General features: G+C 43.5%; 1 protein-coding gene and 1 long non-coding RNA gene across 8 annotated transcripts in view; one reads left to right on the forward strand and one right to left on the reverse strand.

Moving 5' to 3' along the window:
- UMODL1 (uromodulin like 1) overlaps positions 1-26,383 on the reverse strand; it is a 110,255-nt gene that overhangs the window by 14,007 nt on the left and 69,865 nt on the right. For 4 of the 7 annotated variants that reach the window (XM_039534907.1, XM_039534926.1, XM_039534934.1 and 1 more), the window contains exons 11-19: positions 22,610-22,747; positions 21,251-22,021; positions 17,660-17,917; positions 17,048-17,160; positions 8,951-9,164; positions 6,990-7,127; positions 3,325-3,782; positions 1,889-2,031; positions 539-775 (exon numbers count right to left, since the gene is read on the reverse strand). In XM_039534907.1, coding sequence (XP_039390841.1) covers positions 539-775; positions 1,889-2,031; positions 3,325-3,782; positions 6,990-7,127; positions 8,951-9,164; positions 17,048-17,160; positions 17,660-17,917; positions 21,251-22,021; positions 22,610-22,747 — 2,470 coding nt within the window. The remainder of the gene's footprint in view (positions 1-538; positions 776-1,888; positions 2,032-3,324; positions 3,783-6,989; positions 7,128-8,950; positions 9,165-17,047; positions 17,161-17,659; positions 17,918-21,250; positions 22,022-22,609; positions 22,748-26,383) is intronic. The other 3 variants (XR_005597620.1, XM_039534944.1, XM_039534956.1) reach the window with 2 other exon arrangements.
- On the forward strand, positions 4,961-24,289 carry LOC120403644. Its single transcript, XR_005597639.1, has 3 exons — positions 4,961-4,995; positions 20,310-20,379; positions 24,207-24,289. It is a non-coding gene; the product is annotated as an uncharacterized LOC120403644 (long non-coding RNA).

Raw genomic sequence — 26,383 nt, forward strand, 5'->3', positions numbered from 1 at the left:
GGTGAGGTCCTCAGTTTCACTTGTTCAACCACTGTCTTAAAATTATGTCCTATTCTGCTTCACAAATCAGGCTACCGTACTCTACTTCATATGAAGATTCTGAATGTTCTTCGAGCATCACCCCATGTACAGCATACAGCAATAATCTAACTTCAAATCCATAAAGGCATGCATGCCTTTGGTAATGGCTGCATTAGAAAGAAATGGCTGCACCATAGATTTTTTGCACTATTGACTACCAAAGCCACCTACGCCTCCAGGATCAATCAGAAATCAAAGAGTAGACCTACACTGAACATCTCCTTTACAAATATTAGGGGGAGGCAACAGCACTCCCAGACTCTCTTTTAACGTGTCTGAAGTTAAGTATTTGGCTTTGAAAAGAACAAGGACTCAATGAGGGCATGTAAAAAGTACATTAAAAAGACAAGGTATTAATAGCCATCTTCGGCTTATGGAAAGGTTCCTCAAGTTCAGGGACTACACTGCTAGACAGCTTGCACATGCCTATGTCACTTCTAATGAGTGTGTGCTGTACCTGTTGTTAATAAAACCAAATGATAGAGGATCCCCTGAATTACTCGTTGGAGTTGCCCAGCACTCAGTGACGACCACCTTGAGCTTGCTGTCTTCTTTTTGAATTCCCACCTCAATCAGTATATCATCACTGGCAGAAACACTGAAATTTTGGGGGATTGAAGAGTTTCCAACAAACAATTGCATCTCAGTTATAAAATATCCAGATCCATGTAAATCCTCAAAAAAGGTATAAACCCTGAAAAGACAATAAGCTGTTTTTAAAGATCATAGATTTGATTATAGTGTTTTTACGGGTCACAAATATGATTCCTGTTTCTCTAGCACATGTGCACTACTGTAGTGAGGAAAAATCTGCAGTCCAGCATATTGTTAAGATTTGAAGAGGAAAGGGTGGTTGCTTGCTGCAGTCCAGGACCTTGGGATAGTGTGGAAGAAGGCATGGAGAAGACTCTGGTAGGCTACAAAGGTGGAAGTTATTGGCAGTATGAGCAGACAGCGTAATGAAGACGGTGATTTAAAGAAGTGGGAACAGAAGTATATTGCCAAAGCTCCGAACAAGAAACTTGAGCCTGATGCAAAAAACAAGAGGAAGCCAGTGAAGGGATTTGAAGGAGTGATGAGGTCAGAACGGTAAACGAGCAAGACTTTTTGATGCAGCTTTCTGGACACACTGCAAGGGGGGGGGGGAATCAAAGAGGCCAGAGGAGGTGATTGAAGTAATCAAGGCAAGAGATGATCAAGGTCCAGATGAGCAGTTTTGTTGTAAGAATGGAGAGGAAAGGATGGGTTTTCTAGCTGTATAGGACAGGAAGTGAGAGGATTTGGTGACGGCCTGGGTGTGGTGGAAAGAAAGAGAGAAGTGGTCCATCTAAGAATGGGATGAGGCTCATTGGCAAGACAATGTGAAGAAGTCTGGGCTGTCATTTCTTGTGCTCTGCCCATTCTATAGATATAAACAGAGGCTCTCATTCTACAGTGCTGCTAACCTGGAGCCTTTCACAAGAACTAAATTTGCATTACATATTTTTAAAGCTCATCAAGTAAGTTTGTGGATTTTAAAAATAATCATCATTATCTTCATCATAATGCATAGCAATTACACAGCACTGTACGTTCATTCATTCATTCCCAGAGGCAGTTATTTTGCTGATTGGGAATACGACTTGCCCATGACCACACAAGGAACCAGTGACACAGCTGGGATTACAGCACAGGAATTTCTGATTCCCAAGCTTGTGCGCATGCCACAAGAATACACCTTAGAAGACTACATTTCCCACCCTCCCCCCGCCCACACACACACAGTGCCAAACATTAGAACTTAGAAGTTGGGTGAGTTTTTATTTACCCTTCTGAACTATATCCAGATGAAGTCAAGAGATTATTCTGAAACACACAGTGGATTGGACAGACTATCTTCAAGTTGTGGATAACTTCCTGAGAGGAGTTGTCATTCCGAAGTATTGTTTTCACAATAGTCTTAGTCATATTCTGGAACAGAAAAAGGAGAGAGAGATACTTTATCAACCTTTATGTTTCTGAGAACACCTTAGTCCCACTAGTCAGCTACCTCTGGTAATTTTAATACCTCAGGAATTCTGTATACAACTGGCCATGAAAACCAAAACCATCAGCATCTACTAGCTTTGTCGTTGTGGGGCTAGCAAATGAAAACAAGTTTGTTGTTCTCATCTTAGTACATATTGTTCACTGCTCCATAAAACATCCATACCATTTGTATGACCTACTCTTTTTACTCCACATTGTCCCATCTAAACCAGTGGTTCTCAAACTTATTTGATCAGGCCCCCCTTCTTTGTATCTGTAGTTATTTATGCCCCGCTCCCAAGTACATATACCACCACCAGGACCTGAAGGCAGAGCAGAGAGCAGCGGCTGCTGGCCAGGCGCCCAGCTCCGAAGGCAGCACCGTGCCAGGAGCAGCAGAGAAGTAAGAATGGCAATGTGAAAAGTGATAGCTATCACTTTTCGCAGCAGATTTAGCTCCCGATTGCCGCCCTTACTTCCACACTGCTGCTACAACCCTGGGGCGGCAGCTGCAGACCTGCCACCCCAGTGCTAACAGCTGGAGCCCCACTGCCTCCAGGTGAGGGGTTGGTGGGGGAGGGGGAAGGAGACCCCAATCCCAGGTGGTGGAGCTTCAGCTGTCAGCCCTGGGGCAGTGGGCCTCTGGCTGTCCCCTTTATACCCACCTCCACAGCTGTGCACAGCCCTTCTGCACTAGCCCCACCCCTGGGGCTGAGAGCCAGAGATCTTTAAAAAATAAATACTGTAAATAAAAAACATATGGTTCGTACTCCCCTTGACACATTCCCGCACCTCCCTTGGGAGGCCCGCCCCATAGTTTGAGAACCACTGAGTCTAGATCAATCAATACAATCTTGTTTAAACTTATTTCATTCAGACCCCAAATTTTAAATATGCTACAGATTTGTGTACTGTCAGTGAGAAGTTAACAAAAGAAACTGGGGAGGGAACAACACTCAAGGCTGTTAGAACCCAGGAGGGTAGCAAATGGGTTTGATTGTGGGGGGTGCAATGTGGGTTTTGGTGTTGAGGATATAATCTTTACTTCCCTCCTCCTTACTCCCCAGGTAGAAGCGGAGGTGATTTTACTTTGGGAAAGCGGGATTGAATTCTTTGTTCACCATTTCAGGAAACCCTGATGGTAACAGGCTGCACCCCCAAGCTCAGTCTGTGCCACTCACTCTACAGTGACAAGTACATTAGCCAGGAGTTTCTTCATCTGTTCAGGTGACTTACACTTTGTACTTTAGTTCCACATCCGTTCCAACCTGTCCACAGCACCACATGAGTGTCGTTGCTGAAGCTCACGTTGCAGTGAGGCTCCCCAAGATAGAGTGCAGATTCTGGGATAGATTCCTGCTGCAGAAATATCTTCTGAATGGCAATGACAATCTTCTCAATCTCACAGAACACTCGCACTGCATCCTTTAAGGACATCCCCTGGGAAGTTTTAGTGAGTGGCGAGGTAGTGACATGTGGTGAGCTACGGGCATTCGACACAGACGCTGTGGAGGCATGCGGCATTGCTGTGCTAGAGAACATAGTACCCTCTTCAGCTTTGGTTTTAGCAGCAGATGAATCCTCTGTAGCAGGTGAAAACACATGAGCTGAAGTATGTGGACGTGTCACAGGTAAACTTGTGCTGCCTACATGTTTGCCATGTGCAGTTGTAGGGCCAAGGCTAAGAGGAAATGCTATGGAGCAACAAAAATAAAGGGATTGTAAATTACAGATTCAAATTTGATCTCTTAAGAATACTCAGATGAAAAAAAACATTATCAGGAAACTTTCAATCACTGGTAGAAAAACTGCTGCTCTTCTTTCTTAACTGGTCATGTGTAATTACCTCAAAATACACTATTGCTTTTTTCTTAATTAAAAATAAAGACACCAGCAAGAAAAGACCAAAGATTCCATTTCTCTCTGGCTGCAATAATTTACACACTCACAATGTGTATGTGTTCCCAATGTCTCTTGGGGGCCAGATTTTCAAAATAGCTCACCTCCCATTTAGGCATCAAATTAAATGGCTGTAAGGGTCACAATAGGAGCCTACTGGATGCGGAACACTTTTGAAAATCAGGCCCTTATTTTTGTCCCTAAATGAAAGCTGAGCTCTTTGTAAAATGTGGCTCCAGCTCCGAGCACTGGGCACACAAAAATCTGCCCCTGGCCTGAGTTTTTTGGAGAATCTGGTTCTTGTTGCCCCTTCAGCACAACAGTATTACAGCAGGTCGGTACTGTCTATAGACATATATAAGGAGCTTTACTGAAGAAGTTAGCAAATGTATGTCAGTAGTAGTTTTTTACTGGGGAGAGGGAGGGAGGAAAGAGAAGGAAACTGGAGGAGGTAGGAGGATGATAGTCTGGGTGCTGAATACCAAACTCCTTTCCCTCAGCCCCTTTTCTATCACAGGTTTTTGTTTACCTGTTAGATTACCCTATGATACTTTAAAGATACCCACAGCCCTACTCTGCACCCATCTTTGATCTTAGAGGGAACCAATGTAATGATCTACATTCACAACTAATACTGGGTTTGTTTTGAATAGTGTGGATTTTACTACGCAATATTTTACTGAATTACCGTATTTTCCGGCGTATAAGACGACTTTTTAAACTAAAAATCAACCCCCAAAAATCGGGGGTCGTCTTATACGCTGGGTATAAACAGCTTCGGCTGAGCCAATCCTGGGAGGGGTCTCACTGGTGTATTCTATTATTAATGCATACAAAGCCTGCTCGGATTGGCAAAGGTTGTAATAGCCCGCCTCTCTGACTCAGCCAATCCGAGCAGGCTTAATAGATGACACCGCTCCCATGAACGCTCCGCCCTCCTTCTCCTCCCCTTCCCCGGCTTCCCGCGAATCAAATGTTCGCAGGAAGCCTGAAAAAAGGAGCGGGCAGGTAAGCCGGGCGTGTGGGGGAGGGGGCGGGACGGCTCCTCCTGGCCCTGGCCGAGCGCCCCAGCCCGGTCCCAGCCAAGCACCCCTGGCTCGGGCTGGTCCCGCCTGCGCGGACCTGGACCTGCCTGGCCCAGCGGCTGCGGCGCTTGGCCCGGCCAGGGGAGTCGGGCCCCGCTGCCGCGCGCCGTCCCGGTGTCGGCCGGGCCCGGGAGTCGGGCCCGCGGCTGCGGCGCCGGTCCCGTGTCGGCCCGGGAGTCGGGCCCGCGGCTGCGGCTGCGCTCGGTGTTGGCCGGGCCCGGGAGTCGGGCCCGCTGCTGCGCGCCGGTCCCGGTGTCGGCCTGGGAGCCGGGCCCGGCTGCGGCGCCCGGTCCTGGTGTCGGCCCGGGAGTCGGGCCCGCGGCTCCGGCTCCGGTGTTGGCCGGACCCGGGGAGTCAGGCCCCGCGGCTGCGGCGCCAGTCCCGGTGTCGGCCCGGGGAGCCGGGCCCTGCGGCTGCGGCTCCGACCCTGGCCCCTGGTAGGGGTACGAGGCCAGGCCAGGGCTGGGCCTGGGGTGGGGGAGGAGGGGTTGGATCGGGCAGAGGTTCTGGGGGGGCAGACGGGGATGGGGAAGGGGGGGTTGGGTAGGCGCCGCGTGGGAGTTCCTGGGGTCTGTTGGGATGGTGGTGGATGAAGTCGGGGCAGTCAGGGGACAGGGAGCGGGGCAAGTTTGGCAGGGGGTGGGGTCCTGGGGGGGATTTAGGGTGGGGGTCTTGGGAAGGAGTGCTCAGGGGACAAGGAGCAGGGCAGGGGGGGTTATGGGTTGTGGTTTCTGAGGGGGGGCAGGACGTGGGTGGGGGGTGTACTCACTGGGCGGTTCCCTACCGGGTCTTCGGTGGTGGGTCCTTCAGCCGCCGGAGCCGTGCCGCCGAAGACCCAGTAGGGAACCGGTTCCTAAGATTTTGGCAGCTCATCACTGACTGTATTACCGCACATCCAGCGGCCCCATCATGGCTCCAGCAAGAAGGGGGGGTAGTCTTATACGGCGAGTATAGGCCAAAACCTATGTTTTAACTGGAAAATTAGGGGGTCGTCTTATACGCCCAGTCGTCTTATACGCCGGAAAATACGGTATATGCACAAATAGCATGTATTCACCAATCCAAATTTTTAAACAAATATATTTCCTAGGAAACTATCTTCATATCTTCTGAGAATCTCCTAAATTGAAAAATTACTGATCTCATGGCAGGAAAAAGGATCTGGGAGTTATTTCAGAAATGTCTTTCCCCAAATCCTTATAATCACAGTGCTAAGAAAATGTCCTGATTTACTGAAACCTAAAAAAGGTAGGCATCTATTTACAATACTTGAGATTTCAGCCAATACACACATTTCATCACTATGGTTACAAAAACAAATACAATCCATAGAAAAGTGGTTCAAAAGAAATGAGAAACTGAAAGACCTATTTTAGATGAACAAATAAATTATTTGAGGAAAGGTGGCATCGGCTGGATGCATTAACTAAAGACAAATCAATGAGTTATAACATCAATATTTATCAATACTATAACCCATAACATAAATGCTTCCACTCCGATTTAGTCTCTTGTATCTCTGATGTCCCATCTATTACTGCTCATGAAAGAAAATAACTGGTACTATCAACAATTCTGTTTACCTTTAAGGGGGAAAATGAGAAAAGAGAAATCATTGTTAAAAGAAAAAAAAATAAAAGAATGGACTGGGCCCATTAAATGTTCATACAGTAAATTTTTATGATAGAGCAAAAGTATAATAAATGCAATTAAATATAACAGAAATATGCAAAATACATTAAAATATGCATATTTTTCAGTAGCATGTGGTTGAACACATTGAGCCAAAGTCATCCCTAGTATACCTCCATGGACCAAAGTGGAGTTCCACCAAAAGTGGATGTAACCAAATGATTTTATGAAGACACCATCATTATAATTTCAAATAAATCACTAGGTAATGAAAAACAATATTGCCTTCACAGTTTCTCCCGGGCCTCTCTGAATTGAGATCAGCAAATCCTTCATTACAGCTGCACTGATAGCTCCCATATGTGTTGTGGCATGATGCATCTGGGGAACAGTCATCTTCTTCTCTTTCGCACTCATCATAATCTGTTGGGATTAGGAGTTTGGGGTTTTTTATTATTTTAAAAAAGAGAGAGAGAGAGAGAATGTATTACTGGCATTGTGATTATTCCTTAACTGGAACTACTATCATGGTACCCTAGACACTAGTTCTCATGTTGTTTATCTGTGAGATAGTAACACACACAGTCCGGAAGCTGCTGATGCTAGCAGAGCAAGAATACTCAGTGCCTGGAAGGTCAGAGTTAGCAAGAGCCTCCAGCGGCACTGCTGGCAGCTGATAATGGGAGGGCGGCTCCCCCAGGCCCCTTCCCCTCAGCACACCCAATTAATTCTCCCATCCCCCAAAACTGATAGCTGTCACAAGGGACTACTCCCAAACAGACTCTTCCATCCTACAGACTCAACACTCTTAAAAGGGAAGAGGGTGGCTGGTAATTTAAAGAATATTTGGAGCTGGTTGAAAAACAGGCCAAAAAGTTTGGGAAAGTTTCATCAAATTTGTTTTCCCATTCTTCGGCCAAAATTTAGAATTTCAAGGACAAATATTTGTTACAAATTTCAATTTTTGTACGGGTTCTACTCAGGATTGTGTATAAATGGAAACACAGCCACAGGTGGGTTTCAAATTTTCCACTTGTTACTCTCACTAACCACACCACTATAGGTGGCTCGTGTTAACTCTGTCCCTGAAGCCCCTCAGACTAATGCTAGTTTCAGGGGGCATATATAACCCTGCTCTCAATGAGGTGCTACCATGATATGGACATTCTTTTATTATTAATGAGACACGTGTTGCTGGTTGTGGTGAAGGTAGAGAAGAAGCACCACCATGTGGTCAACAGCATGGATTTCAGTGCCTTATGTAAATCAGACTCTGTGCCATAGGAGAACATGTATTTCGGTTTTACATGCAGGAGATTCAAAATAAGTGTTCACAGCCAAAAATGGGCACTAAAAATCCAAATAGATATAGAAATATCCAATCTGCACTCAGCTTTTGTAGACTGGCGGTGCACTACTTTCAGAGAATCTGGCCCTTAGAAAACAATAACTTGATGAACACTATCAGAGGGGTAGCCGTGTTAGTCTGGATCTGTAAAAAGCAACAGAGAGTCCTGTGGCACCTTTAAGACTAACAGACGTATTGGAGCATAAAAAGCTTATACATCTGTTAGTCTTAAAGGTGCCACAGGACTCTATGTTGATTAACACTGTGCAGCATGGCTTTATAAAGGACACAGAATGTCTGACAAAACCAATAGCCTTCTTTGATAAACAATTGTAAGTGTGGCAGGCAAGGAGAATGCACCAGATGGAATAAATCTATTTTAGTAGTTTTCCATACTGTCCTGCCTGCAATTCTAATTGAGAGGTTAGAAGAATATTATTTGGATAAGCATGATGTGGTGTAGATACTAAACTTGCTGATGTATCGTCAACAGAAGGATTAGAAATTATTTTATACAGAGACATCAATTTGAGGAGCTCTATAAAAAAGGATTATACTGCAGTCAATCATTGGACCATCATTGGACCAATCATTGGACTTATTTATCTTCTTTATCAATGATCTGTAAGAAGGAGGAAACTGTACAATAACTAGTGGCCCTGGTTGAACCAAACTGAGGGTCTACATCTGAGCCCTGCTACACCACACATCTCACTGTATCTTTTGAAGTTCTCTGAAAGAGCTCATGGGATGAACTGGAAGAAGTTCTAAGGAAAAGATAATGGGATTTTCATCCACACTGTCACAGATGCTGTACTCTCTAAATCACAAACAAAAAGACAGGTTTTATCCTGTTGCTAGTTTTGAAAAATTACAGTGATATAAAACTGCACCTTACCACGTATGGAGAGGCTGTTGTTGTCAACTGTAAAATAGGAACTATTTTTAAAGACATCATGAAAAGCTGTGGAAAGGTTGTGGATATCCAAGTCTTTTGCAGTCAGTAAATCGAAACCTACCACTATGCTTCCATTAGTAATACTGGTTATCAGCATTTTTATCAAACCAAGATCCATTTCCTGAAGACGGTTAAGAGGCAGAGATTTCCGTACCTGTGATCAAAATATAATGCATGTGAATATGAGCAGACAGTATGAATTAAATTTTATACTGTGAAGATACTGAATGTTCTGAATACTCCTGTTCGGCTCAAATATGTATTTAACTGTTAATATAAAACACAGGAATGATTCAGGTCAGGGCGTACACAGAAGGAGGTAGGCATAGATATTGGCAGGGGTCCCTGGTAACACTTAGCCTGCCAAGGAGAGAGATTCCATTGGTACCGTTCAGCCTCAATGCTCCCTCCATCAAGGGGCCTTTAAGGAGACAGTGCAACCCAATACTAAGAGGCTTTGGCTATGGAGACAGCATGGGCAGAGTGGACTCGGGATGCCCAGAGTAGGCATCTCTGCAACAGTATCTGCCAACAATCTCCTATGGAACCTCCACCCTATCTTATAGATGCTCCCATAGCACAAACCCTCAGTGAATGTAGCAGCCATACCACCCCCTGCCCTCCCTCAGGGTGGATCTCCACGGAGGGCAAGCCTGGTACAGAAAGTTCCTCTATGTATTATTAAGAGTAAATCTGGCCTCCATCTCTACCCAGTGATCAAGTCAGAGGGGAAATAATAAAACAGTTTCTCGTGCTTTCAGTATCTCCACGCAGCCTCAGCCCAGACTAACTCAAAAATGTTTCACAGGAGTCTTCCATGGGAGTCTTGCACTATCACTGCAGATCCTAACTGCCACCTGGACACACGTCCCAGGCTCCCACATTTCCCTAACAGCCTCATGGCCAGGCCAGAAAATAACTCTAAAATAATCTGAATGTGACTATTTACCCTCAGAGCACTACAATTAGGGCAGCTGATCATGACTAATTATAATACACACTTAAACGATATGTAGATGTTCTGGAATTTATCTTGGGCTGAAAAGAGAAAATACAGCCTTTCCCAGTGACTACTGAATCTCCACAATCACTAGGCTATAGCGACAACCTTTTGTACTACTTTGGATAGAAGGATGGTCTCGTGTACACAGGACTGGAATTCATAGTTCTACTTCTGGCTGTGCCACTGATTTGCTGCCCGTGTTTGGACAAGCTGTTCCACCTTTCTGTGCCTTAGCTTCCCTATATATTCCACATAGGATAATATTGACCTGTGTCTCAAGCTCTAGATAGGCTATGAGGCTGAAAATTAATTAACTTTGAATAGCATGTTGAGATCATTGGATGGAAAGCACTATGTAAATACAATGCATTACTACTGATACTACCACATGGTTAAAGAGTTTGAACACCAGTAACAAGAGAGAGCAGACAATACATCCAATTTATTTCCTCTACTGGGACAAAATACAACATGGTTTCACAAAAGGTAGATCATGCCAAACCAACCTGATCTCCTTCTTTGAGAAAGTAACAGATTTTTTAGACAAAGGAAATGCAGTGGATCTAATTTACCTCAATTTCAGTAAGGCATTTGACACGGTTCCACATGGGGAATTATTAGTTAAATTGGAAAAGATGGGGATAAATATGAAAATTGAAAGGTGGATAAGGAACTGGTTAAAGGGGAGACTACAATGGGTCATACTGAAAGGTGAACTGTCAGGCTGGAAGGAGGTTACTAGTGGAGGTCCTCAGGGATCAGTCTTGGGACCAATTTTATTTAACCTTTTTATTACTGACCTTGGCACAAAAAGCGGGAATGTGCTAATAAAGTTTGCGGATGACACAAAGCTGGGAGGTATTGCTAACACAGAGAAGGACCAGGATATCATACAGGAAGATCTGGATGACCTTGTAAACTGGAGTAATAGTAATAGAATGAAATTTAATAGTGAAAAGTGCAAGGTCATGCATTTAGGGATTAATAACAAGAATTTTAGTTATAAATTGGGGACACATCAGTTGGAAGTAACAGAGGAGGAGAAGGACCTCGGAGTATTGGTTGATCACAGGATGACTATGAGCCGCCAATGTGATATGGCCGTTAAAAAAGCTAATGCGGTTTTAGGATGCATCAGGCGAGGAATTTCCAGCAAAGATAAGGAGGTGTTAGTACCGTTATATAAGGCACTGGTGAGACCTCATCTGGAATACTGTGTGCAGTTCTGGTCTCCCATGTTTAAGAAGGATGAATTCAAACTGGAACAGGTTCAGAGACGGGCTACTAGGATGATCCGAGGAATGGAAAACCTGTCTTACGAAAGGAGACTGAAAGAGCTTGGCTTGTTTAGCCTAACCAAAAGAAGATTGAGGCGGGATATGATTGCTCTTTATAAATATATCAGAGGGATTAATATTAGGGAGGGAGAGGAATTATTTAAGCTTAGTAACAATGTGGACACAAGAACAAATGGATATAAACTGGACACTAGGAAGTTTAGACTTGAAATTAGACGAAGGTTTCTAACCATTAGAGGAGTGAAGTTCTGGAACAGCCTTCAAAGGGGAGTAGTGGGGGCAAAAGACATATCTGGCTTTAAGACTAAGCTTGATAAATTTATGGAGGGGATGGTATGATGGGATAGCCTAATTTTGGCAATTAATTTGGCAATTGATCTTTGATTATCAGCAGGTAAGTATGCCCAGTGGTCTGTAATGGGATGTTAGATGGGTTGGGATCTGAGTTACTACAGAGAATTCTTTCCTGGGTGCTGGCTGGTGAGTCTTGCCCACATGCTCAGGGTTTAACTGATCGCCATATTTGGGGTCGGGAAGCAATTTTCCTCCAGGGCAGATTGGCAGAGGCCCTGGAGGTTTTTCGCCTTCCTCTGCAGCATGGGGCACGGGTCACTTGCTGGAGGATTCTCTGCAGCTTGAGGTCTTCAAACCGCAATTTGGGGACTTCAATAACTCAGACATAGGCTAGGGGTTTGTTATAGAAGTGGATGGGTGAGATTCTGTGGCCTGCATTGTGCAGGAGGTCAGACTAGATGATCATAATGGTCCCTTCTGACCTTAAAGTCTATGAGTCTATGAGATGAAAATTGAGATGACCCATCCCAGCCACACTGAGTTCCACAGGAGGAGCCTACAACAATAATACAGAGTTTCTGAGAGAGGCCGTAGGTTTTGTGCTGAGGAAAACTGATAAAACCACTATCCATCACATAACTTTAAATAAAAAGATAGGAAAGTCAGCTGATTTGATAATATTTTATGTATCTATCATAGATTAAAAACCTTTCACAATATATGTGCAAAGGATGTGCAGAATGAATATGGGAGAGCAACACTGTACGCTGTTGACATAGCCTTCTCTCTCTTTAAAGTTAGACTGCTGAGTAAACTGCTGTTTCTATCTGCCTTCTAATATGCCACCAGTGTAATATCTAGATGCACTGAATTTGTCCATAAAGGGCCCTATTCTCCTCTCGTTCTTGCTTCAGAAGCTGCTAATAGGTTTCAGAGTAGCAGCCGTGTTAGTCTGTATCCATAAAAAGAACAGGAGTATTTGTGGCACCTTAGAGACTAACAAATTTATTTGAGCATAAGCTTTCGTGGGCTACAGCCCCACTTCATCGGATGCATAGACTGGAACATGTAGCAAGAAGATATTTATACATACATACATACATTCTCAAATCGTATCAAACCATCAAGCTCTCGATCAAGCTCTCAAGTGAGCAGCATTTCATAGATCAATGTTTGCGAGGTAGACAAAGAGCAGCTTTGCTATGTTCAGGCTATTTCTCTATTAAGGGCTAGATTGGGAAAGGCACGGCTACCAGTAAGTGGCAGCACACAGCTGCGCTCTCCAGGACAGCCACAATTCCTTCCCCACTCCCTCCTTGCTCCTGGGCCAGGGGAGTAAACTGACATATTTTGCAGGGTGCAGTTTCTCCCCTCCCATTAGTCCAGCTCTGCTCTCCAATGCATTGGGGGTAGAGACAGGCTTCACCCATTCCCCACCTACTTGCTCTTGGAAGGAATATCCAGGGTGCCACATCAGAGCTGGACTCAAAATCCAAGAAAGTCTTACTTTCCCAAACAGTGGGGTGGGGCCTTTCTCCCCTTTACTTTGAAACATCATGAAAGATAAGGCTAGATTTTGGTGTTAAATTTTCATCTTTCATATTTGTTATCTCAATTACAGCCATTAAGTATGTCTGCAATCTTCCCTTGGACCTTCCTCAGCATTCACCAATATTCCCTTCTCACAATTAGCTTTGTTTTGTGGACTCCATTTTAATGGAGGGTTTATTTTATTTTATTTTATTTTATTCAGAGCTAAGCACCCGGAAAACATTATAGTTATGTTCACATCATAGTTAGCCACTAGGTGACACTACTAGCCTCTCTCTTCAGATTACTGCATTACTTAACAATGCCCTACCATTAAAATAATGTGTGATAAAAGCGGGAGGCGGAGGGAGCTCCATGGTATATAAAAGGAAAGGAAATTTCTTTCTCTGACTTCTTAAAAGAAATAATTATATTAAAAAGGAAAATCCATCCCTCTGCTTTGAGGTTTTACTACCAGGAAATAAATCTAGCTATAATACCTTCAGTCTTCTTCGCATACATGCAACATGCCTCAGGTGGCATCCAAACAGATTCATCACTGAATTTGGTCTGCTGGTTAGATCAGGGTACAAAGGAAACACCAGGAACTCCTAAATAGAACAGGTAAAAGGTATGCCTACACTGCAAGTGAAGGTGTCATTGTAGCACAGGTAGGCATATCCAAGATAGCTTTAATCTAGCTAGCAAAGGTAACAACCATAGCATAGATGTGGTGGAATAGGATTCAGCACAGGCTAGCTATCCAAGTAATAGCTTCTGGGGAGATGGCGGGTATGTACTGGGTTGGCTAACCCACCCTGAAGTCCATGCCACTGGGTTTTCACTACAATAGTTACCTGTGCTAGCTAGATGAAAGCTAGCACAGCTGTGCTACAATTACACCTTCACCTGCAGTATAGTACATTAAAAGGTAAAAAGCAAAAGGCACATTAGTGCCAAAAGGAGAGTTACAAGAGAAGAGGAAAACACTGGCAAACTAACAGCTACAACATGAGACAGGAACCCCCTTTGGTAAAGTGAGAAAACCAGGAGGGAGATAAACCCAAAGTTAAGAAGCAGCCCTCACGGAGGAGACAGGGGAAGCCAGGCTGAAATGCTAGTGAAATTAAAGGAGCCTCAATAACATGGCTGGAGGTTTGGTGCTGTTGAGGGGTAAGAGACAGAAATAGGTTCAGAGTGGAGTGACTGTCTGTGTCAAAGGCAGTAGTAATTTCTGAAGGGTGCTGGTTAGAGATAATAGCCACCCTGCCGACAGATCCAGGGCAAAATGCTAGCAATACAGGCAGTACCTAATCTGGGTACTTCTAGACACATATGTAGGGAGCCCTGTTGAGCGGGAAAGAATTAGAATTGCAATGAAACCCTGGAGGCTGATAATAAAATGAGTAAGAGGCTATTTTAACAGAATAAGCTATTGCTATTTAGGATGACGTGTACCAATACTTCCCACCTCCCACTCTGCCCCCCATCGCTGCTGTCCTCACCTACTGCATTTTATGATGGGGCCAACTGGAAGAAAATTGCACCCTAGTGCAGCACTAATAGACTCAAGTTCACATCACCCAAACCACCCCCACAATTGACACTAACTGCCATCCTTCTTGGCAGACTCAACAGAGAGGCTGAGGAACATGCCCAGAGACAGAATTACCCTCTCACTCTCGGTGACAGTTCCTCCAAGCCAGGGCCAAAGGTTTCTCTATAGCAGCCTGCCTCTGTTTTTCCCCTTTTCAGGGCCCTTTAAGAACACACACAGTTCAAAAGTAGTTCAAACAATCCTGAGGTCCAATTTATTGAGTACCTCCCTCGTGTGTCCCGATATTTTCTTCATCTCATCTGGTCACCCTAGGTGGGGCTCATCTGTAATCAGGGTTGGTTTAACCCCAGGTTCTCCAGCCCATGGGGCAAGCCACCTTGTTACAAAGTGGCAGAACAGCATGGGGAAGCTAGCTTGGACATTGACAGTGCAATCTGTCAATTCAGGCTTTTACATCTTGCTTTTCTCCACACTGTAACATGAACAGGATTTCAATCTCCAGCATTGTCAATCTAGCACCTCTACAAAGCACTACAGTCATTTTTTAAAATAGGGTGATTTTTATAAATAAGTAAATATATGTGGATTGCAAAGACATAATTCCATAAAACAGATTTAAGGAAACCTTCTGGCAAAGTGTACTTAACCGGTGCTTGATCCTGCTCTTAAAATCAGTGGGACTTTTCCCATTTACTTTAATAGGATCAAGGTCTGGCCCTTACATCCCAAAAAGAAAATTGTAAAGATTTTCCAGACTCTCTCTTCTTTGACAGATAGGAACACAAGAATTGTCATAAGACACTATCAGGAGGAAGAGTATTTTGCCTCGGGCAGTGACTTATGTCCAATGGTTCACAGATGGATGGGAAAGACTCCATAATACACCTGGCCAGTAGTATTGTTGGAAGGAACAATTATTTCCTTATTTTCACAGGTGACCAACTTAAGCCTAAAGCATGAGTGTTGGGTATCAGTGTGACCTAGCTTACACTGCTATCAGTCTTACTTTAATTCTGCTACCTAATCTTTTTAAAGATAAACTACTTATGTCAATGATTTTCCGGAGCAGATAAGTTGATCGTATGCTGCATAAAGATAAAATATTTCATTTGATCCATTTTAATAAAATGTGAAAGGGACAGGGAGTGGGACAAGGCCTTGATCAAGGTTCTAATATCCAAAATAGCCTGAAACATAAAACAATGCTGAATAAGAGGGAGGTCAGTGGATGCTTGCTGCATTTTTACTTTGCATGAGCATGTCACTTTCATTTTATGGCTGTTGAACAAGTATTGCTAGGATGTGTCAGCCTGAGGCCTAAACAGCTTCAAGAAAGCTGTGACCCATTGACTGCACATAGGGAAGGTGTAAACTAGCAACAATGGGAAGTTATTTTATATCTTATACATTCTCTCTCTATCAAAATTCCCCTGTATTTTCATGCTGCATAAAGCATTCTTCACTTTCTATCCTGAACTCTTCTTGGGCATGGTTAAACTGTTGCCACTTTGCATCCCAGAGATGGCTGTATTTCATGGATACTTAAAGTGCTTTGCTGTCTTTGGATGAAAAGTTCTAGAATAGTCAATCACGAATTTATCATTGTCAGTATTAATCTCCCGAACAATGTATCAGTAACGCAGACTTGTGAGAGGAGACAGACAGCTGGAATATGTCCACTGGTTTTCCAATATAAAAGGACCTGGGTGTTTGTGGAATAAATGTGAAAAGGAACAACAAAGACAAACAATTGATGGATTAGCCAAAAAATAAGAAAAGGAGGGTGGCACCTCCAAAGGAAGTCCCTCTGAATTACAAGACTGTTACAGGAGATAAATAGATCTTCCAAGGTAGTTTGGTATTCTGTGCCCTAATTAAATGTGATATTAAAGCTGACCTAATAAAGGGTGGGGAAAATAGGCTGTAAAATTAGGGGATATGAAACAGGATAATAATAAAAATCTCTACTATATCAGACATGAGTGGATCTGAGAAAGGACAACAACAGTATTAAGTTGCATTGATATAGTGCCTTGCAGTCCAAAGATTTCTAAGTGCTTCACAAACATTCATTAGCCCCTCAAAACATGCCTATGAATTAAGTCTGCTTGATTATCCCCATGTTACTGATGGGGAAATTGAGGCACAGAGAGCCAGGAATAAACTCCCAAACTTCTGATTCCTGGGCTCATCCTCTAACCACTACACCATGCTTCCTCTTTTTTTTAATGTAATCAATGGGTCTCAATTCATTTAGGTATATGGGGATACATGTATGGTACATGTATTGGCCAATCATATTCCTCATTTTATGAAGAGCATTTACAAATAATGACCATTTTTAATCAACTTACTTCACCAAGAAACAGCTGTGTAAAGTTATGATACTCTTCACTACTTGCATTGTTCAAGCCTGCAGTGTATTTCACATTTGTTATTCTTACTGATCCATTCAGTTTTTGAACAGCTGCAAAATCAGAAAACAGTTATTTAGGAGAATGTGATCCACAGACCATTGGTGTTCTGCAGAAAGCTGTCTGGCACATGGCGTAGGTATTCTTCCTAGTTTCTACCTGCTGAATCGGGTCAAACTAATGTAAATAATTTCCCAGTATTACTTTCCCACAGAAGCAACTGCTGTAATTGCTACAGAGACATCCCAAGCCTATGAATGAGAATAGAGGCGATTCACAAGACATGATTTGTATCAATTGTACAATTCCAGTGCCAGCCTCAAGTGCTGACTTTATACCACAGTTAAATTTGCAGTCGTTGTCAGCCCATTGTTTTCTACCTGTCCACACATCCAGCAGCTGCCACTAAATCATCCTTAGTATGTCTACCAAACCCTGTCCTGGCCATGTGCTCTCTTATAATTAGAAGTCCATTTCCGTCATTGATTTCAGTGGCAGTAAGAGCTAACCCTTTAAGTTGCAATCATAAGAGTTGTTTCTAAATGAAATTACCAGTCTTTACTTTCTGGCGTGCTGGTTTACTTTCCTTGCCACAAACTTCTGTCATGATTTCAACTGTGTACAAGATCCCAGGTTCTAGCCCTGGCACTGTCAGGCTCGTGCTCTGGATTTTAGCCTCTGATATTAGCTGGTTTTCCCGAAGCAGTAGAAATCGGAAAGCAGGATTCAGTGCAGACTCTGTGGACCAGGCTACATGAAAGCTGATGCTAGTCACACTGGAGAAAATAATCCTTTGAGCTGGGACAGGTACTGGGAAGAAAAGAAATTATCATCAATCAAACCTCTGGGGCAAGGGGGAAAAGTACCACATCTCTCTTAGAACTAACTATTGAAGCAGGCTCTCTCTACTCTACAATGATTCTGTTGCAGAAGGAATGCCTTTAAAATTAAATGATAGATTATTGGAATTTAAGCATTTTTACTCAGTGTGTCTGCTGCAGTTTGTCTTGCAGCCTTGGAACGGATTCTAGAAAGGCTAGCCATGTTCAAGTTTCTGACTTCAGTGACCATTACTTAGGTAATTTTCAATATTAAAATATCTGCATGTAAATTTTAACAAATAAAACAAGTCTAATACTGGCTAAAGCCTGTACCGATAGCAAGCTGAGCAAGATTAGATAAGGAGAGTATTTGGATGGGTAAACTCCAGGGCAGAGATGTTGCACCAGGGAGATGCTATGGGACCCTTGACACACAGAGCAGATGGGTGGGTTCCTCAAAAATCCTGTACTTCCTGCCTCGAGCCAGCAAATGCTGTTATGATGTTTCCTCTTCTCAGTCACAGTAGCTAGCAGAAGTCCCTGGGCTGTCCCCTTTCTTGGCTTTCAGTATCTTCAGAGGAGGCAGCAAGCAGGGGCGGCTCCAGGCCCCAGCACGCCAAGCGCGTGCTTGGGGTGGCAAGCTGCGGGGGGCGCTCTGCCGGTCGCCGGGAGGGCGGCAGGCAGCCAGCCTTCGGCGGCGTGCCTGCGGAGGGTCCGCTGGTCCCGCGGCTCCGGTGGACCTCCCGCAGGTATGCTTGCGGAGGGTCCACCGGAGCCGCGGGACCAGCGATCGGCAGAGCGCCCCCTGCGGCATGCCGCTGTGCTTGGGGCGGTGAAATGTCTAGAGCCACCCCTGCAGCAAGGGCAGGAGAAGCAGCCATCCAGCCAACATCCTGTGTGCTGTGCTAGGCAGCTTCACAAAGCACTAGAAGGGACTGGGGAGAGGGGGCTGGTGGTGGTAAGTGGCAGAAGGGGTGAGGGGATTCAAGAGAGCAGAGAGGAGTGAGGGTGGGACCTCAGGAACAAGTGGGAGAGAGTTTCCAAGAGATAAAATGAGGCCCAAGGAGGTAGAGAGCCTGAATAGAGTAAACAGAAGTTGAGGGGATGGGAAGGCAGGAGATCCAAGGAGCGGGAGACAGGATGGTGTCAGGAAGAGAATGGGGCAGAAAGGCCGGGAGGCTGGAGTCAGGGAAGGGACAGATTTAGAAGGAGTAAAAGAAAGGATAACTTGCGGGGATAGACACTGTAAAAGGAAAAAGAGACAGGCAGAGATCAAGAGGGAAGAAAAATGTTGAGAAAGACAGTGGGACAAACCCCAAGGTAGTAGTGAGTTAAGGGGAGAAGTGGATAGTGGACATGAGGGGAGCCATGGGGAAGCTAAGGATGGGTGGTAGAAATGAGGTGGTGAGTGAGTGGTTAGTGCTGGATTGTGGATAATGAGGAGAGGTGCAGAAGCCGAGGAAGGGCTGGGGAAAGGAAATAGGGCAAATAATGGATAGCGAATGATGATGGGTAAGAGGTGGTTAAAACAGAGTAGAGGAGAGACTAGGGAAGCTGAAGGAGCAGCACAGTAGGTGGCATGCAGAAGCAAGCAGCAGCCATACTGGCAAGTAAGGGTGGCTCTACTTTCTTTTCTGATATAAATAGGGTGACCAGACAGCAAATGTGAAAAATCGGGACAGGGGGTCGGGGGTAACAGGAGCCTATATTAGAAAAAGACCCAAAAATCAGGACTGTCCCTATAAAATCGGGACATCAGGTCACCCTAGATATAAACATTTTCCCTGAGCAAAGTAAAAGCAGAACACGTGCTCCTTTATGCCACCACAGCATTTTTATTATCAGTTTGCTTGTTGGCCTGGACCCAGAAGCATAGGGAGCCAGGTGTTTTCCAATATCTCCAGTGAGGAGGAGCACAGTCAGCCCTAAGACCCAGGCAGAGCCAGAGGGAAGTGGCAGGCCTCAACATAGAACCTCCAAGTTGCAAAATCTTGTTTATTTACTAGAAGGTGCTGAAAGCCTGTACAGTGTCTCCTTTATTTATAAAGTAAACCCGTGCTTTGCACTCCTTTCCCGACTGCTACTTCAAACACTAGCTCCTGTGAGGTTGAGACACTTTTATTCTCTGTTTATATCCAAAGGGTGAATTGTGAGCATTTTATGTTCCCAGTTTACTATATTAATTAAAAAGGGAAGGCAAAAAACAGCCTGTGGCCTCACAGGAGGCATTGCTCAATCCAGTGACCTGGCCCTGATGAAGAGACTGACACTTGCAATGTCTTCATTGCCTGCCCCACTATCACTCATAGCAGCATTTCCTTTAAGGCTGCAGAGGCTTCAGTAAAGCAGAAGCCTACACTGACTCTCCATTTCCTTTTCAGAAAGGACATTAGAAGCTAAAAGCAGGAGACATTGGTGAAAGCAGTGGCTGAGCCAACCGGAAATAATCAGGTCAGGCGCAACTCAATAATACATTAAGTAAATAAATATAATACTTGCAGATGGTGACATTCAGATCCAGACACAACCATAATTAGAATTTAAGGCCTGAATTTTTATCCAAACCCCAACTCTGGTTCAGAACCAAATGCTGAATCAAAAGGTGGAAAATTCATTAGAACCATTGTAGTACATCTTCCTAGATCCAAATAGATCATGCCTCCTCATTGCCCTAATCACTCCTCATTAGAAGTCTTCATGAAGTTGCTCTCAGATCGCCACACACTTCCCCTCTTTGCTGGGGTTTTCAGGCATCCGGCTGACCCTTGCCTGACTGGCAACTTTTAGGGAAGTGCAAGATCAGACCATCTCTCCCCTCCCACACACACCAAGTTATACAGACTCCTCAATCTATGTTCTCCTGTGCCAGGGAAACACTCCCTCAGCTGGCAAAGGAACTTCAAATAGTCTTTGTAGGCTGCAGCCTACAAGTGTCATAGCAAGAGAGAGCATCCCTCCCCAGATCATTGTGGACCAAGAGGTTTATCATAATGTTAAATGGAGCAACATTTAAGGTGTTACATGAGTCACTTCACTGTTTTTGAGGACAGACTTCTAAAGTGTTATAAATCAATGAAACTACTATCAAAACATTGGAAGGTTCAGTTATTTTGGCAATGCTCTGACATGCTTATTTAGAAAAATGTACCTAAGAATAATGCCAAGCCTACAAGAAAATATATATTTCAAAAAGACAAACTAAATTTTGGTCAGTCCCATCCCATACCCCAATACATACACTATGCATTTTTCAGAACCCTGACTTCTTTCTTCTTGTGAACAATTACCACGCATGCAGGACAGTGCTGTGATGCATACTTACTACAATCTGTGTTCGGGAAAGTAGTAGCACTGAAAGCTGGTGGTGAGAAGTCAGGGGAAACAGGTGGCACTGAGAATGATTCTCTAGGAGATGTCTCAGACCAAGAGTTGCTAACTCTTCCCATCTCTTCATGTACATCAAGGGTGGAATTTAGAGTATAAATTGTAGGGTGCTCTGTAGTAGGCAGGGATGTACTGGAGCCATCCTGAGAACTTGCTTCAGGAACCTGGAGAGGTATGTGGGTCTCTCCTATAGTTTTATTTCTCTCAACAGCAGAAGTTGTATTTGAAACCATAGATAATATGGGCAATGGTGAAGTGTGCTGCTCTTGACTGGTTGCATCCCTGGGTGCACTGGTAACAGTAGTCAGTTGCTTTGGTGCCCCAGTCAAAGTCTCTTCCATAGAGTTTTCAAGTGACGCACTTACATCTTTCCATTGTTCTGTCACCACGACTAGTGTTTTGATGGTTGTTGGACCCTCCATACCAATTGTGCTATTATTTCTTTCAAATCCAACTGATGATGTCATGCCTTGTCTCTGAGTTACTGGAGGACTGCTGATGGAAGAATGACTGCTTGATGCTTGTGTGCCACTTGATGGCAGCACAGTAGGCATATTTAATGTGGTACTCCTCTTGGAGCTGAGAGTGGTCGTTCTTATTTCAGTGATTGCTGGTGAAGCATGCAGTCCAGTACTTGTTTCAGGTGGTATTTCTGTCTTGCCTGATTCATATAGGGGCATCATTTCACTAACTGGGTTCACAATTTCACCTGTAACAACATTGGTATGACACTGAAATGGACGTTCAAACCGAAGGAATAAAACATTAGAATATTCTCTATTTTATTTTAAAATCTGTCAGATCATTTTAGTGTCATGTAAGCAAGACGTGTGAATTTCAACACATTTACCCAATAAGCTACTCAGAACAGCGTCTGATAGTGTGGTTTACTGCTCTGCCTTGATACACAAAAGAAACAGATTCAATTCCTGGTTTCCCTCTCTTCTGGTCAGCAGGACATGGATCACCGGTGAGGAGAGCACTTAGCTCCTGAGATGCACAGGAACTCATTACTCAAAAGCCACCCTTTTGGCTGATTAAGGAGTGCTATTGAGAGGTTCCAAAGGGAGATCTACCCAATTCTCCCTTCCTGGAAGGATGGTGGTCACAATGCAGGCCCTTGAGCATAGGAGATGGTACACTGTATGCTCCTGGGGCAAGGATCTTGTCTTATATACATATGTAAAGTACTGTGCACACATTCTGCACTATATAAATGCTAGATGACAATAAAAATAAAGTGGAGGTGGCAAAATGATGTTCCAACTCTTCCTGAAAAAAGAAACTAAATGCTCACCTTCACAGTTTCTTCCAGGCCGAGATGGATTGGTATCCATGGTTGTCTTGCATCTGCACATGTATGAGCCCATTAAATTGATACACTCTGCATACATACAGCAGTCATTCTCTGAACGAGATGCACATTCGTCCCAGTCTGTTATGCCAAAACCAAAGTCTCAGTAAAACAATCTCTTTTCTGCTGAATTGAGATATAACTAGAAATAATCACAAAATACTCTTGAACTTATTTAAATAGTTCTCAGTCCTCACAGTTTATCTGAGATCCAAGTTTTGAGTGACTTGGAACATTGACTGATCTTGATATCCTTGCAGATCAAAAAAAAAATGTGTGTTCTAGCCAGGGGATTCTTTAGATTTTTTTCATAGATTTAAAATAAGACATACTGTAAGCTTAAACCAGAGAAAGTTGGTTGGGCATTAGAAAATACTATGTGTATTTACACTAGAGAAACAAGTTACTTCAGATCATACACTCCACTGAATTCAATTTACCACATCTCATGAGATTTCATGTACCAATGAAGTTACAACCCCAGGATGCATCTGGATCAGCAAGTCCACTGGAAATGTACTTAGGTTTAAACAGACTTTGGATCCAATTTTTTCTTATTTGGAAGAAGTGATGCCGACAGGGAACACTCTTGAACAAGGCAGTTCTAAGGGTGAAAACTCACATTCTTTAAAAAAAAAGTGTCTTTGCAAAAGCAGTAGCATAAAATCTAGTGTCATAGCTGATACCCTTTTAGGCAGTCTCAGGAGAGAGACCATGGATTGGGTATGTAAGAAAATGCTTTAAAGGAGCCCTGCTATGGGAAAGTGGAAAAAGCTTCCACCACCACTGCCAGTGATATGTATGTGGCTAAATATAAGACTTAATTCTCCAGGGCGCTCTCTCTGACATCTTTCATGAACACTTGGACACCAATCCATCAAACCCGTAAACATGTGATTAACTTTACATATGTAAGTAGTCCCATTAAGTTCAATGTGATTACTCATACATGTAAAATTACTCTCATGGCTAAATCTTTACAGGATCAGAGCACTAGTTCACTTGAAAAAAAAAGACTATACTGAAAATGTAGTCCCAGGTACAAATCACTCTGATTAAAGGACTGGAAAATTGAGTTGCTCAACATAACATCTTAGGCTATGTCTACACTGGCAACTGAATGACAAAACTTTTGTCTTTCGGGGGTGTTCAGAAAACATCCCCCACCCCGAAAGACAAAAGTTTTGCGGACAACAACTCTCATGCTGACAACACTAACGCTGCTCATTGGAGGTGGAAGTTTTTTGTTGGCAGGAGAGCTGACAAACAGCAGCTACACTGCACGCCTTTTAGTGACACGCCTGTAGCGACACAGCCATGTTGCTAAAAGCCGTGTAGTGTAGACATAGCCTTAGGCTCCTGTTCTGAAAATGTACAGAGATTCATTACTGTGATATTTTTTTCTATAACAAAGGAAACTTCTATTCTAGAAATAGAAGAGGAAAAGTGTGTGTGCACACATGCATTTGTCTTTGTGCCTGAGCACATGCTTCATTTGGTACTGCCCACCCAGGTGACATTTTGTTTCTCTCTCTTTCAGACTCATGAGCTAATTGTCATATTTTATTTATCCAAAGTCCACATCCATTTTTAAGTTGAAACCAACCCTATTGATAGATGCTGAAGTACCACGATTTACCACATCATGAGGAATGCAAGAACTTCACTAATGTTTTACCAAGGCATGGGCTCACTGTGACTTTTGATAAAGTTTTATGCTGTTAGAAGGAAGTTTCCTCTCTAATTATAAAATAATTTACACATTCCATTACTCATGAGGATTTTCAGTGAGGTTTTCCTGTCATTTTGCTGAGTGTGCCCCCTGTATGCCAGTTCCCTTACGCCTCAAGACTGAGAGCCTTATTCCATGAGATAACAGTTACCACAGCTAAATTCTTTGTCCTGTGCTGATTGGTTGTTTGCGCCAACTGTCTCCCACTCCATCCCCAGTCTTTTCAGATCAGCATCATTCCACCTGCTCTCCATACTTCCCTCCTCTCTTTCCTCCCATGCTATTACCCCTCACTTCAATGTCTCTTATCCCTTCCTTAGGGCTTGTCTATACTTGAAATAGCAATTCAGTGTAGACACTCACTACAACAACAGGAGGGGTTCTCCGATCAGCGCAGTTATTCCACCTCCCTGAGAGGCAATAGTTAGGTTGATGGGAGAATTCTTCTGCTGACCTAGTGCTGTCTACACCGGGAGTTAAGTCAGTTTAACTATATTGTTCAGGGGTCTGGGTTTTTTAAACACCCTGAGAGACATAGCTGAGTTGACTTAATTTTTTAGTGTAATTTTTGGCCTTAGTCTTTTCATCCAGCTAATCCTCATCCCACTCAAACAATTCTAAAAATTCTTTCCAGGCCATCACTTTGTTCACTTGCTGGTATGTTATATTTGCATATGTAAGGGTACATACATATTGTATTATTTTTCTATCTTGTCTATTTAGACTGTCAGCTCTTTGGGGAAGGGCCTGTCTACTTCTCTGACTGTACAATGCCTAGGACAATGAGGACCCATTCTTGGTTAGTCTATTAGGCACTACCACAGTAGACATAATAGATAATGATAATAAATGATCCCAAAGAAAGATGCTTATGGCCCCAGTACTTTCAGCTATATTAGCCCTCCTGATTTTTTCAACTGTGCTGTTTTAGGGATGCCAAGTTCCCTTTGTGTCAAATCAAGCCTTTATTGTTAGCTAATGTAAAACAGTGTAGATTCATTCACAGAAATGGAGCTATACTGATTACACCAGCTGAAGATATGGCCACACTATTCAGGAATCGTTAGGAGATGCAATTTTGATACAGCTGGAAAGCCTGATATACAAATCTTTCCCTGTGTTTTCAGCTTTATTTTGTGCATTTAGTTTTCAGAAATTATTGATAAACAAATGTTTGTCCAGAGTTAAGACACATATGAGCCATTTTCTAGCTATACAGGAGAGTGGAGTAGGTCTCTATGCCATTCCGGGGAACTGCTGCTGGGTAAGAATGTTACTTGAACTCTCCTGGATTTTTGAATTAAAACATTTTAGAACGTTTGCCCTCCCTCATCCCTTCACACTCTAAATTCCCATATAATGTATGTGCAGCAAGGAGCAAACACTCCAATGACATATTTTGGCACATATCATTATCACTTTGCATCAGATGAACGTTTGATCAATATATGCTTCAGCTACAGTTTGTCTCTTCATTAATGCCATCCACCCAGATCTGCAAGTTGGAAGGGTGTTTTGCTTGACCATGCTAAATAAGCTTTTATAGGCCATGTTATTCAGAGAGCCAACCACCGATTTTGCTGCCTTTGGCAGCTGTCTGAACTCTGGTTGGCTCTGTGTTTTGAAGCCTTATGCCAGAACCATCTGATTAGAAAAAATAGTGGGTACTGTAGATCAAAAAAGGACTACTGCAACATATATTCCATGCACAGTTCTTTAGCTCATTTCACTGGGATGACATCAGGTAATTTCTCTGGCTGGACTTTTATCACAGAAATGTTGGATTACCCTTTTTAAAATCTGGATCAAACACAACAGCAGCAGCCTTGAATATACAGTATTCCAGAGAGGATGTGTCTTGCACATACCGATAGTAATCCACACACTACCCTCAGCTACCCACTAGATGGCAACCTCCTAGTATCCCACAAAGCAGTGGGGGGGCGGGGACTGGCCAATCCAGGCTTTGCTCATTCCCACATCAG

Source organism: Mauremys reevesii, linkage group 1 (assembly GCF_016161935.1).
Source record: "Mauremys reevesii isolate NIE-2019 linkage group 1, ASM1616193v1, whole genome shotgun sequence".
Classification (NCBI taxonomy): Eukaryota; Metazoa; Chordata; order Testudines; family Geoemydidae; genus Mauremys; species Mauremys reevesii.